This window comes from Chamaea fasciata, unplaced genomic scaffold (assembly GCF_029207755.1).
Source record: "Chamaea fasciata isolate MVZ Bird 193981 ecotype frontalis unplaced genomic scaffold, bChaFas1.0.hap1 SCAF_8, whole genome shotgun sequence".
In the NCBI taxonomy this organism is placed as follows: domain Eukaryota; kingdom Metazoa; phylum Chordata; class Aves; order Passeriformes; family Sylviidae; genus Chamaea; species Chamaea fasciata.
Window position 1 is genome coordinate 19,650,838 of NW_027094093.1, and position 15,233 is coordinate 19,666,070.

The 15,233-nt window shown below is 39.3% G+C and overlaps 1 protein-coding gene across 4 annotated transcripts in view; it reads right to left on the reverse strand.

Annotated features, from left to right (window-relative positions):
• Window positions 1–15,181, reverse strand: part of UBR3 (ubiquitin protein ligase E3 component n-recognin 3) — a 105,739-nt gene extending 90,558 nt beyond the window's left edge. For all 4 annotated transcript variants that reach the window (XM_066189977.1, XM_066189976.1, XM_066189975.1 and 1 more), the window contains exons 1-4: window positions 14,660–15,181; window positions 2,063–2,202; window positions 1,512–1,670; window positions 360–503 (exon numbers count right to left, since the gene is read on the reverse strand). In XM_066189977.1, the coding sequence (XP_066046074.1) occupies window positions 360–503; window positions 1,512–1,670; window positions 2,063–2,202; window positions 14,660–15,105 (889 nt within the window). In that variant the 5' untranslated portion in view covers window positions 15,106–15,181. The remainder of the gene's footprint in view (window positions 1–359; window positions 504–1,511; window positions 1,671–2,062; window positions 2,203–14,659) is intronic.
• Between the last annotated feature and the right edge of the window lie 52 nt (window positions 15,182–15,233).

Here is a 15,233-nt window from a genome sequence, read left to right on the forward strand (position 1 = left end):
CAGTGATTAAAAAAAAAAAAAAAAAGAAATCCACAGAATCGTTATAAGAAGAGGTGCTGTGGATTGATAATCAATTTGTTGCAGTGACAAAATTCCACTATGAGCAATTTCATCTTGCCTACTCAAATTCCACTAATGTTATGACTGGAGAAATGGTGCTCAGTGTATTAGCAACATGAAGTTAACGTGCTTAGCTTTGTTGATAGAAGTAAGAGTCTTATAATTTGGTAGTGCAATAAATAATAGGTAATTCCGTAAGTTTCATTAAGATTAAGCTTTTCTTAAAAAAAACCCCAAAGCAATGTATATAAAACCCATCAATAATCAAGTATTCTCTTAAAATATTTTTCTACACAAACCTTGAACAGATAATGTGCTAGTTCCAGCTCCTTGTTCCTGCATACCACATGCAATTTTATCCTCAGGAAATGCCAATCCCGAGCCTTTCAAAGCAATGAGGTACTTTTCATGACTTTTCTTTGCACATGCATTCTCTCCAACACCTTGAATACATACATAAAACAGTATTAAAGCACAAAAGCAGCTCCTTGGTTCATATGCTTCATACTCTATGCAAGCAATCAAAAAAAATGGTCCACAATGTCTTAATTTAATAACACATATTCTCCATTCCAAGAGTCCAGATAAGCATGTCTTACTTTCCATTCCCTTTCTGTATTTCTGTATCAGGAAATCCATCACATATAGGAAAGAGAAGTAATTAAATTATGCCCATGTGAATACTATAACAGGAGAGAAAAAGGAAGGAAAGAATAAAGAGAACTACCCCTGAGGCAGCTTTACTAAGTGTTTCTCCTTTCAAATAAAGATTTGAGACTGCCTGTTCTTTAACTAGCTGCTGCCCAAGCCAGTTATGGCAACTTAAAACTACAGTAATTACTATTTGTTCCACACCTATGCAAAGGACTCTTAATTACAAGAAAATAACATGGAGTTAATTTACAATTTAATGGGGGTTTGGGGTTAGTTGTGATTGGCCAACATTTTCAGATTCATTGTGATTCGGTACAGGATTGAATAAATAACGAAGCGGGGGCTAATGTTTAAGAAAAAAATATGAAAAAGGCTTTGCACAGAAATGCAGGACAGACAATGGCCTTTTGCCATTGAGGTCTCTTCCAGTAACCTCTGTGAGAGCAAATCCCAAAACAAGTTAGACAAATTCCACTTTGAATAACCTTGCTATGACTAGTTTGGAAGTACTAAGATAGAATGGATTTCTTATAAAAATTTTTCTGAAAAGATGTTTCTTTACACATTTATTTGGGATACAGATCAGATGTTTGCTCTTACAAGTCTTAATAACAAATGTTTCTACATCACTCCTGAAGCTCACCCTCCTACCAACCTAATATCCTTAAAAATACGGGGTTTTTCTGTGTTTTGAGATGTCAAATAAAAGCATGCAGAAACTGAAGTTATAAACAAAACTTATGCCCTTAATTCTTTATAGTTTGAAAATTTAATTATTAGAAATAACACAAACATACCAGAGCTAAGATTTTTGTAGAACTGTTGGCTAGTTAAAACCCGGGTAAGAACTGATCTCATTGCACCTCCCATTTTGGTCAAGTCTTCTAGGAAGGAAACATGAGGTTCCAAAACCTGGAGGATCTTATGAAGGTCTTTCTCTGACGGCAGATCAAGAGCTGAAAACCAAACAAGAAGAACTTTTGGTGTAGATGTAATATAATTTAGCCAAAACCATGACAAGCAGAACAGTTACGACCACCACAAATGGAAGTGATTTATATATTCATAATGCTCTAAAATTGACACATACAATATTTCAAACTGTACCTGATTTCATTTTCTGGAAGAGCTCAGCACAATGCTAGGTAATCCATAAAACATATTTAAGCATGCCAGAAGGTAACAAAATCAAATCACCTAGCCAGGCTGTAATTTTATTAAGAAGAGAGCTACAAAATACAATGACATAAACGATGGACAGCATTCATGTACTGTGTCTTCACAGACCGCAAAGCAAGAGGTAACAGCATGGCAAGATATGCTAGAGACATGCAAATTCAAAACATACCAGGCTCATTATATCCCTCTCTTAAGTGCTGAATCAGACTAAAGATGAACTGTGGAAGAACTAATTCTGACATCATCAACAAGTCTTTTGGAACACATGGAACATTTGAATTTGATTTAATCCGGTGTCTTTTACAAAACCTATAAAACAGATGAGAAAAAGGTTAGCCAAGCACAGCTCAGCAGTGTTAACGTATACTAAAAAAAGCATTCCTTTTTCCATTTTACAGAGTATATGCTTTTACATTAAAGGTGGTATGGAAATGGTATTTTGAAATTCCAGCTATTGGGTTCAAGCCCATTCTGATTCCGAGGCCAGAGAATTATACAGCTGCCAATTTTTTTCCTGCTGCTTGAAAGTCACACACGTAACACCCCAGCTTTTTCATATACATATCAGAAGTATCTTCCATTGAACAATTAGAAGAACACTGACTTTCCTTTCTGTGACATAATCAGAGGTTGAACTGATTTTTCAAGTCCTCGTTCAGATAATGGCATTTAAAAATGTCTCTTGACAATAAAAACAACTTAAAAAGGCATAAGACTTTGCAGGATCAGTGTGTTTTTCAAATGTACAGCAACTAAGATTTACAAAATCCTTACAAAATTGTTTCATTTAAAAAGAAAAGAAAACATTTATTATTTGGAAAATTCCTGCATGGTAATAGCTGAGGCTTGGCTAATGCACAGTGACATGATGTTGAGCCAAACCCCATTAGGGAAGACAGAATGATTTCCCACTCACTTAACATGAGCCTGACTCAAGAGACACTGAATACTTTTCAGCTCCCAAGCTATTTTTAGAAAGAACATATAACAACATCAAAGAGTTATTTACCCACGTCAAAAACAACACTAAACAAAGAATAGTCTAAAAATACATCACACAAGAATAAACTATACTGGAAAGATTCACTAGATTTTACTAATAATTTTTCAACACAAAAATTCAGAAAAAAATACAGCCTTGTTTGAATATGAAAACTGCTTTCCAAATTCACGCCATAGTTTGTAGAAGCAGCCTGCTACTTTCTAAAAACTTAAGCCTTTCTTTTTTGAGGATCATTGAAGAATCACCTTCAAGAGAAGAAGGAAATAGAAGAAAGCCACAAAACAAGTATCTGAATCAAAAAACAAAAGGCAAAAATTAAAAAAAAGACATTAGTCCAACAATTAAAATGGCAATTCACAAAAACGGTAGCAAATTCACAGGATTAAAGATTAAGAGCTTCTCCTTCACTTTTGCACATTAGAAATGAGAGGTTTTATTAAGAAAAGGTACACAAGGACAGTACTAATCAATTTGCTGTTTGTATATACAACCAATATATCCCTGGGAGGGAAAGGGCCTGACAGAAAGAGCTCAGTGATGACTGACAACCTTCTGTTAATTAATGTCCAAATAAATAGTGTTTGCTTTTTCCTTCCACCTTTCATACTGCATTCACTGAAGTCATGAAGAGTCATTCCATGCTCACGTGCGAATAAACAGCACAATTTGCAACTGCAGGGAATTCAAAGGAGCTTGTAAAAGTCATTCACTTTTTCTCTTTGGTCATCCACTTTTATCTTTTCCACATACAGAAACCTGAACTGCTATAAATCACAAATGTGGCTTCATCTCTGCTAAAATATGTTTTCCATATTTTTAGAGTAACTGATTTCCCTTTCACCACTGTCCTTGTAAGAAGGGATCAAAAGTAAATGAAGATCTAAAAGACACAAAAGGAAGGAATTAATACACAGTGCATTCTAAAATCTGTTACAGCCCACCACTCCTATATATTTTACATTCTGTCAAAAGATGTTTTAACTGGTTATGATCTCACGCTAAGGAAGCCACTGTGACAAAACACACAGGTAAAGTAATTTTGAATCCCAGCTTCTGCTAAGCATAAGGCTTCCTCCCACAGAAAATAAGCTCTGCTCCCCATGAAGTCTGTGTCAACATGCTAGTTCTGAACCCATCACAACAGAATCAGAAGGCACCCAGAAGAATCACTGAGTGCAGCTCTTAAGTGAATGGCGCCTATGGGAACCGAACCCGTGACCTTGGCATTACTGACACTGTGCTCTAACCAACTGTGCTAATCTCAGGGTCATGGATTAAAGATCCCAAAATTTACAGATCCTGAAAATAAAAGTTAAGAATATGTTGTCTCTTGAGAGTCTCAAGAAAGCATTATTGAATTATAAAGTGTGCTATTATTGCTATATTAACACATAACCTGGAAGACCAATAAAGGAGCCAGATTTGATTCCCTGTAAGGAAAAGTTCTTTCATTGTCACATGCATAAACCACAGCAGGTTCAAACAGGAAACAATTCCTAGATATCAGACCCTAAACCGTAAAGTTGAACACCAATATAATTTTACAAATGGCACCATACTCTGTATTTATGGTTCAAAGGCTACAGTGTTAAAGTAGTACAGTCCAGAATTACCCACAGTTCTATGGCAGAGTGTTATATTAATGCCTCTATAAATATTGATGAAAATGCCAGACAATGACTTGAAAGGTCTTCAGAGTTAGGACAATAGCTGTTTTAACTAACGAAGAGATTGAACCCCAAGCTGTGCATAGGAAGAAACAAGCTGAGACTTCTCATACAGGCTGCAAGAGACACCTGGACAAACTCCGCAGTGGGTTACATGGCCACTGGACAAACAACAGCCAAAGTTATTCCATAATCAGTTCCTTATATACTTCTGAAAGAACTTCCTTAGCACAGCATCAGCTAAAGAATTGTACATCTACATAAATGCATGTTTCAAAACGCTTCTGAGACTATCAAAACAGGCTTTAATAGGCAGCAAGAAGAAGCACTGCCCAGATGTCTCCTGGTACTATCAAGCCCCAGAAATCCACCACTTGCAGCAGGCAGAAATCTCTAACAGAGGGCGATGAAAGGTGGATATAATCTAGATAAGAAATACATCTTTTCTGAAAAAGCTCAAAAATAATGACAGAGAGGAAGATTGACTAGGTAACTGACAGATCACCTTGGTCTAAGCTTTTAAACTTGATTTCAGTATTTCAAAATACTTCTTCCGACAAGCCTCCGATAAACTACTTCTTTCGATAAGTAGTTCTTATTTAGCAGTTCATATTTCTTGTACTATATACTCTTCAAATATTTTTACTACTATACTAGAATGATGTTTAAGAATGAGTATATCAGTGAGAATGTCAATTCAATAGACAGACATTTTTAAACCCTATGTATCTGAAGGTCTAGCATGGAAGTACTAAAAATACAGGTCCACATGAAGACAAACACCATAAACCCTTTTCCTTATTCCTTTCTCCAATTCAAAACTTTATTCTGGTTTTGATTTTCTATGTATTTTCCTATCTTTGAAATCACTTTTTCACAAAAAGGTAAGGCTGATTTTAGCAAAATGAGAGAATAAACAGTAAATTTGCAATTAAATAAAAACTTAGGTTTAACAAAGAATCTTGTCCACATGACTTCAAACAAAATTCTCACATTTCTTATGCTGCATTAATATCTCATCTGTGAAATGCAGAACATTTGCTGACATCTCCATGAGTAAGCAATACCATTTGTTATAAACATAAGCATCATTAATATCTTCCGAACAACTTCAATATCAAACTTTCCAGATTAATTCCATTCTTTCCTACTATTTCCGTTTTTAATAATTCTACCGTGAATTTCCTAAATGCATTTTAGAAGTGGCTTCAGGTAAAATAACTCCTTCCCTTCGTGCTACAGTTTCACAGCCTAGTCAAACCAGATCAGTCCCGCCACAACTCTGTCCTCAGCCCTCTTATTTGTTCTAGCACTAGCACTTGACTGATCCTATGTTAAACCACCTAAGCTAAGCCAGCAGAAGTTATTTACTTGTAAGAATATATAAAAAATTTCACTAGGCCAGTTTAAATCCACCAAAATTCACAGACCAGTGTCCCTGGAAATCACTCTGAAATCCCCAAATCATTTGGCCATCATCCTTTTCTTCATTAACCTGACAGGCAGCAGAACACAAAGATCAAAATAAACCAAAACCCCAAACAAAGACACGCAGGAAAATGCCATCCTGGCCAACCAGCACAACAGGCAGATACAATCCTCACTGTGGAGGCAACCCCATCACTTCAAAGCAGAGCTTTTAGACTCTGCAGTTTTCACAGCAGCTGATAAGTGCCTTCAGTAACAGCCAGACCACACCTTTACAGCTTTTGAACATTTGATCAGTCCTTCATCCACTACACCCTACAGTGTCTCAAGTTTCAGGTGCATTCCAGAAACTTGACATAAGTTCATGTACACACACATGGACTATTTTTACCCTCACTTTTCTCTCACTATTTTGTACCCTGCCTCCCCGTGACTTTTAAACTGGATCATAAGACTGCCAAAAGGAACCATCCCAATTTCCCATTCTTAATAATACTACAGCACTACGAGTATTTGACTCTGACAGAAGCATTTAGGGTTAAGAATCTGGAGTCCAAGCGACAGAATCCAAATGTAAACTGCTGAAAATCAATTCTTAAGCAAAGAAAGCTTTACTTGATTCTTCAATTCAGTACATCATACCTAAACTGAGTTCTTATTTAAAACATAATATACATTTCATATGTACACATATGGTATAATATATATTCATACTGTATACCTCATGACTGACATCATGTAATGTTTCATGAAGTATTCAAATGAAGTTTTATAATACAAATTCAACACAAGTTTTTTAAAGAGCAGATATTCTGTCTCCGCTGTAAAACTAACACACAAACACTAGTCTTACATAAACTGAATCTACAAAATAGAAGCAAGATACAAAGTACTTTTTTGAGTGCTACAATTGTTTCTTAACTCTTACAAACCCCTTTCATCATTTCTTATGCACTGGTTTATTCCTGCTTTTGCAGTTCAAATATCAAACCTTAATTCAGAACAAGATAAAACTTGCATAATCAGGATTAGAAAATTATCTGGATGAAAAAGGGCTTTCATATATTGTAGGGTTGCTTTATGTAAATCCACTGTCCTTAACAATAACAAATACAATGGTAACTCTGAGGAAATGCACAGAAGTAAACCTACCGTTCCTAAGTTTAGCATGTTCCCCCTACACACCCTAATAGGTACATTTCACTAGTTAAATTCCTTTCACTGCAAAACAGGCTTCTGAAAATGAATCAATGTGGTACTGACTTCCAGACCCAAAGAATGAGCACTCTTCTTCTCTTTATGAAAACTGTAAGCTACAGAGCTCACAGACAAAACTGAGTATTTCCATTTCTGCTATTAGGGGCAAAGCCAACTGAAATGATGTCAGTTGAACTCTTCTAACCAGAAAATTTCCAAAGCAGAGACAGCAGAGTCAATAGCGGAGGACAATGAAACACAGCAAAATAACTAATGGCTTCTCAAGGAAAAAAAAAAAAAAAACACCAAAAAAACCCAAAAAACAAACAACCAAAAAAGCCACCTTTAAAGGACACCTTTTCAGGCTTTAAGCTTTCATGACAAAGCTGACTGGCCAGGTTGGGGGCTGATTTTGCAGAGTTCTTAGTCTTACACAGCATTCACAAGCAGAATTACCAGCTGACTTCAGAAGTAGACCGGAAAGACAAGCAGATCAGCAAATAAAATATCTGGTCCTGAGCCTTCATCAGAGCACTGTCTACCTGGCCCTCAATCTTCCCAAATCATTGTAAATTCATGCCCAGTCTCCCAGACCAGTTGCTTTTGGAGTCCCATCAATTATCTACCTTAAAGTACATGGACAGCAGATCTACTCGAAAGAACAAAACTCAAGTTTTCAAGATAGAGTTAAAAAAAACATTTTCTGGCTAACAAAATTCTCCCAAGAGAATTTAAACAGGTCAAACATATAGCAAGTAGTATTTTGACCCAAATACTTCATATGACGAAGTTCTAAGAGATTACACAGTGCTAAACAAATGCAAAAACAACCTTCATTTCTTCATGATTTGAGTAAGATGTGTGGATTTTAGTAATAGCTATCAACTTAAGCTTTGGCCAGGCCTCCAACAGACAAGGTGCAAATAAGTAATTTGCAGTTCTTAGAAAGAATTTCTGTGTTTCATGCCAGAGCTACTATCAGTGCAGGCACTGTGCAGAAACAAAGAGGTGCATCCTGAAGAAGGCAAGAGTTCATGTAGTCCTTGTTGCTGTAATAGCCATTTGGGTAACCCTATTAATTCAACGCAAAGAAAATTCACTGTTTTCAAAGCTTAGTTCCAGAACCCTCTACAGAGGAAGGCACCTAAGACACTATTATTTAAAATCACCTGCAGCTGTCAGATACCATTCCCGGATTTTTAAAAAATAAAAAATTCCTGATAGTGTACAAGTGATAAGGAAGTATTGCCTGAAATCTGAATCAACCTATACGGTCATTAAGAAAGATCTAAGAAACAAGAGTTGTTTAGGAATGTGTTCTCTAAACATACTCCCAAAATCACATTTGTTTCATTGCCAACAGATCCATTGACAGCTCCATGTAGATCAGATATATACCAGACAAATAACACTCCACTCTGGTGTAGTAAACTTAGAATCCTGGGCAGATGATAGGTCCATAAAAGGTATAAAAGCAGCTTTAGGATTTGGTGGGATCAAAGTAAAGGAACTGAAAATCAACACTGGTTAGCCCAAATCTGAACAAGACTGTTTCAGAGAGCTCCAAAACACAGCTCTTCTTAAACCGAATATAGATCAAGGTAAATTACAAAGCAATAGACAAGTGATACAATAAATAAGGCAAATTTCAGGCAAGGCAAGATACATAGCAGTCGTATCTTGTGAGCTCAGCCTCCACAGTACTGCTGTGTTCTTCAAATCAGACTGCTCTCATCAGCAAACCTTTGGGGTAAAACCATCATTTAAGTTTGTTCAGTAACTAACACCGCAATAGTTCAGGCTTCTAAATATTTATAGCTATGTATATTGATATGTTTCAACATCTTACTGATGACTTTGAAGCAACTATACATTATTCCAGAGGCACGTATAAAATAACAACGCATTTGGTCAGGTCACAGCTCTAAAGGTAGTAACACAAAACTAGCACTTGGCTGTTAACCACTTGGAATACATCTCAGCAACTAATTTAGAGGCTGATGTAGTCCTAATTAGAGACATTCTTAAAAGAAATCAAGTCAGGCAGGTTTGAGAGCTGACTTTATGACATAATAGACTTAATCAACATGTTGATCTGCAATGTCTTTTGCTTTCCAAGGATAAAGCCTAACATGAAGCTCTGTGTAAACTACTCAGTGTTACTGTGGAATCCTAAGAAGCAATACATTATCTTGAGCTTTATGTCTGGCCAGGGTGGCATGAAGGAGGACAGGGGAAATCAATTATTTATAAATGCATGGCAGCTTCAAATTCTGCGGTCCTTGTGAATCCCAGTATGAATTCCTGTAGTTTGTATGTGGATGAACATGGTGGAGGTTTTGTTCTGACAAGTCACATCCATCATATGTAACCATGGATTAATCCAGACTCTCACACTAAGCTAACAGCCACTACAGCTCAGACTTCTCTTCAGTCTCTCCTCCATAGCCCACAGGACTTCAGAGGTAGAAAAGCTGCATGGAGTTGACAGAGAGCCTAGAAAACTCCATTTGTACCAACTACCATCCTGAACACACAGGCATTTTTACGTGGTTTCATAAAACTCAGAGACTAAACTAAAGCTGGCTACTTGTAGGCCCTCAGCCTGTTGATAAAGCATCTGTTTCACCAACCTCTTGAAGAAAGCTCCAAAAGAGCACCCTTCTATCTCTGAGGCTGCATTACCAAACCTAGCCTAGGTCCTGGAGAACTGAAAATTTCTTGGTAATTGTGAAACAAGACAACTGATAAGAGTCACACTGGAAGGGACAACCTTGAAGCAGCAATATGCTGTATGTATGCTAAGCAGGTGATTTGCTGTTGCAAGACACTTCATAAAATAACCACCTAATCCACCTTGTGCCAGAAAAACAATAATTGCCTGTATGTCCCAAAATGCAGCCACAAGCAGATCTGACTTTTTTGCTCTTAAGGGGATCCCAGTGCTACAACCCAAGATGCTAAAAGAGACCTTTCCTGATAAACGTGCACAGGATGCATCCAAAGCTATCTAGTAATAATACCTTTCTCAAGACCCTTCCTTTTTTATGGTCAGTCTATTTGTTGAAATTTTCACAAATCTAGAATATGAAGAAGTTCCTTTACTCTTACTTAGCTACAGAATGTAAAAGAAATAGAATATAATCTTCCATAGCTCCCAATCTCTGAAAATGAATAAAAGGAAGGATAGAATTTTATGGGGACAGAATAGCAAAGGTCATCAAAATTAGGTATCTACCATCCAATATGTAACAAAAACATTCAAAAATCCTTACTGGGTGCAAACATTTTAAAACACTGAAAAAATCAGAGCCATTTCTAAATAAATTAAAGCAGAAAAAACCAAGCAGTTTAGAAACTAAGAATACTCATACTTGCAGTCAAGAGGAGGCAAAGAGATTTGTCCAGCCTTTTCATAAGTAAGGGGATCACAGTAGACCCAACAGATACATTTGTCTCCAAGAGAGACATAATGATGAAAAAAAAAGAAAACAGAGAGAAGTCTGATCTACTGTGCAGCCCATACAGGAGCTCTATGAAAGTTACACTGACTCACACTTTTAGACACAGAGCTAAATGGAAAGATATGCAGGGAACAGTAGAAACAGAAGTGCAGGAAGTTTAGAGCTAGGTACCTGAAGGTGCTTTTGAACACACAGCATATACCACCAATCTGTGAGAGTTACCTTTCTTATAACGATAGGATTTTTTACTGGATAAAGAAACAGTCCACTGTTGCGTGTGAAAATGGATAACACCTTAGTCCCTTTGGTGTAAGTCCTAAGAGAAGGCAACATTATGTCAATGAAGCCATTGGTTGCCAAAACTACCAATACACAAGAAAAACCAATGCAAAAGCCTACTAAAGGAAATTCTTAACCTGGCTTTTCACCGTTCAGGATATGCAACCCTTGATGGAGGTATTTTACGTGTTGTACTGTAATACAGCATTAAAACATCTGCTTCCCACATGATGAATTTAACAAATAAGTCAACACGCAGACATACTCTGAAACAAGACACGGCAGCACGTGATAGCCAAAGTGTTGAGGCTCTCTAGTATAGCAGGTTATTATCTACAGACCATGAGGGGAATCACAACAAGACAGCCACAGAAACAAGATGGTACTCAGCAGTAACAGATTACTGACTAGTTATACTCTTATAATAACCATATGGCATACTGCTTTCTTCAAACTTATTTCATAAACTCTCAGTTTCATTATAATACAAGACCATTTACTGACCAAAAAATACTCCAGTCTGAATTTTCCCCTGTCCAACTGCATGGGGTTTTCTTTTAATCCAACAGATGAACTCATTTGAACTATGAGCATATGTCTACTCAAAATGCTTTAGAACCTAAGATTTTTGCTCCTTCAGAACATTATTAATTACCTCTGAAGGACTTGTTAAATTTCATTTGCAAATAGCTGGATACCATATCAGAGACAACTGCAAACTATTTCCATCGCCTGACAAATCAATGGATTTTAAAATCTATAAAACCTTGCCACAGGTAGATTTTGTTAATACCTTCACAAGCAGCTACATTTACAAACTTGAATATTTCATAAAGACTACGTTACATTCTATAGATCAGACCAACTGCAATTAACTTAAACATCAAAAACACTGAAATCTGCATGGGAATCAAAAAGTTCAAAAATGTGACAACCTGATTTTTCTAAATGAAAATTACACAAGGTACCTAAAGCAAATCAAGGTACCTAAGGCAAATCAGTACCCATCTGTTATGCAATATTCCAGCTTCTTCTTATAAAGGCACCAGAAATAAAAAACTAACACTCTGGTATCCCTATAAAGCAAATTATATACTTAATTAGTACTACAAGATTAACATACACCCATCCTCATACTCTAAGGCAAACCATCTCTAGATTTACATTAGCCATCTTAAAGGCAATGAAAAGATATTCCAGATTTTAAACTGGAGATTTCCTTTATAGCAGATCAGTTAACTAAGACTTCACAAGAAGTATTTTTTGAGCTGCATCAAATAAATAATATGAATATAGAGACCAGATAACAAGAACTGAAACAAAAGAGTGCTACCATAATATTCATATACAGCATCTACACAAAACTTTATCTGAGTAGACAGATGGTGACAAAGTTTGTAAGTAGGCTCCACATTTGATTCCCTTGCTATTAATAGAAGCCTCGGCTGCACTGGCCAAGGTTATATCAGGCTAGACACACTCCAGTTTCCTAAGTCCACCATGAAGGCCTCCTAACTTTGACATGCAAAGTATTACCTTTGTAATTGTGCAATTGATTTATATACACAAAGTTAAAACAGTATCTAAACATGCTGCATTGTAGCACTTCAAGTCAATAGGTAACACTCTGTGTTTGCACACATTGATTTTTTTTACAATGATTTAAGCTTAATTTACTTTGTCTTGCGCAGCAAATAAAGTTTCTAGTTCACTTAATTGGAATGGCTTAACATCAGTTCTTATCTACATAAGCAGAAGTGACCGTATGTTAAATGCAGATGCTCCATATGTCGTCATGTATTGTCCTCCTAATATGTCCAAGAGGACTGGAAAATCTACTGCTCAATGCTGAGTGTTATTTCTGAACAAATATTATGCAATTCTTTATCTTTAGAGACCAAAACTCCTAAAGAGACCTACCCCGCAAACAAGGTAATTTACTCTCACATTCTACCATTAAAAGTAATAAGCAGGGTGCATAGAAATGAGAAGATTGTTACTCCCTCGGGGTTTGCATCTGCTTACATTGCAAATTTAACAGCAGTTTTTATTTCTTCTTTATTAAACCAGCTTTCCTCAAGAAGAAAACTGTTTAAAATAAGACAACTGTGAAAGCTATACGGTCTGGGATGAGAGCAGCATCACAAGTCATTTTTATATTCACCCTTAAGTAGTTCAATTTGTCTGTGTTCTGTTAAAATCCTGCCACTAAGAGGAGCCCTAAGTCTATTCCACAGTGAACAGTGGAAGAAGTAGCATTAATTTTTTCCTACTTCTCAAGATCATGGGAAACTCTTACTTCAGTGATACTGAGGAAAGCAGAATCACCACAAGTTGAAGAAGAACCGATAAAGAATCACTTCAGCAGTAGCAACCTGAAACCACTGAAGATTACTGAAAACAAAAGGAGGGGAAAAAATTCTGCCATTGGTGGAAGTCTACCAATAAGAAAAGAGTCCACCAAAAAAGAATGAATAAATGATGAAGGCAGATAGCAAGAGAAAGAAAAGGTGAGAAAAGCATAAGAAACAAAAACTGAAGCCACATCAAGGCCTGCAGCAGAGCAATGGTGATTACAGATGCAAAGAATCGGAGTCAAGGCAACAACATTCAAGAAACAGAAAAAGCAAAATTAATGAAATTTTGAAATGGGAATGCAAAAAGAGAAGGAATCTTAAGATGCTGAGTGAGTGATACAGAATTATAAATTTGCAAAAGCAACAAAAGAACCAAGGAAAATGTTTTACAATTTCTCAATGCTCTTAATGTTTTCTGCTAAGTACGCCACAACTTTGAACTCAACAGCATACCGTCTCATCCAGGCTAAGACAGTCAAGACAGACTATTCCAGAAGGCTTGTGAGAAAAGGATCCTCATTCAAGCACTCCAAACTGTCATCCAGTGAAGCCTTTAGCTAGTTAGTGAATCAACAGGAACACAAAGAACTCCAAAAGACACTCAGTTGTAAAATCTGAAATGTACTGCCTAGGTATCACCTTCATCCAGTAAGTGGTTGACTGATCTTTCCTTTCACCACTGAGTACACATGAGAACAAAGGAGGGTTTAATGAGGTACCTGATTTCTCTTCTTCCGACCAGGCACTCCAGTCTTGCCTCCAGTAGGTCAGAATGCAAAAGACCTTTGACTTCCACAAAACCCTGCCCCACTGTATCCATCCAAGCGTTATCACATTCCTTGATTCAAAGCTAAGGTGGCAAAATGAACTGCAGACTGGGAAATCACACAAAAATGGCTCCCTCTTACTCAATCTGTTCACTTTGGCTTATCTGCTCACATGCTGTCCCAAAGTATTTTGACTTCACAGCTAGCCGTGTTAGGCCAAGGCTGCTAGCTGGAAGCTGACAGGTACTGCCTCCCCTGCACTCTGCCTTATCAACTTCCCTGAAGGCCGGCACCGGGTGCAAGGACAACAAGATTCGCATGAGCGCCCTGAAAGAGGCGCACACACACATCAACAAAGCCACCTTGCCGAACGCCGGCGGACTCCTCGCTCAGCCCACGGTCCGAGCCGCAGCCAGGGATGGAGGCGGCGGCCCAGGAGGCGGCAGGGGCCGCACTCACCGCCGTCCCTCGGGGCGGCTGCGGGCCGGGGCCGCGCTCCCGGCACGGCCCGGGCACGGCTCCGCCGCCCGCCCGCCCGCCCGCCCGCGGGGCCGCCCCCGCCGGCAGGTGCCCGCCCGCCCCGCCGCGGCCGGCCCGCGCTCACCCGGCCTCCCGCATGACGTTGCTGTCGCCGCAGTCGCAGGCGCCCCCCGCCTGGCTCCGGAACATGTTGTAGTCGTGCCCGGCGTGCTCGCCCTGGTGGAAGCACTCGGCGCACAGGCTCATGCAAGGCGAGATGCCGCACGTCCGGCACCGGTAGGCCACGAAGTTGGCGGTCCAAACCAGGCCGCATAGCGTGGCCGGGTCGTAGGCCCGCACGGCTTGCACGAAGCTGTCCCAGGGCTCCCCGCCCGACAGCAGGCAGCGGCACCACTCCAGCGCCTCGCCCGCCGCCTCGCCGCCGCCCGGGCCCGCCGCCGGGGCCAGCACCCTCTCCAGCAGCGCCCGCAGCTCCGCCGCCGCCGCCGCGCCGCTGTCGCTGCCCAGCGCCGCCTTCAGCCGCGCCGCCGTCGCCCGCTTGTCCCTGCTGCCGGCGCCGGCCCCCGCCATGACGGGACACCGAGGGGCCGTCACGGCCGCGCCGGGCCCCGGATCCGCGATCCCTCCGCCGCCCTCGCTCCCCGCCCCGCGGCGCCGCCCTCTCGCGATAGCCGCGGCACCGGCGCCCTGCCCGCCGC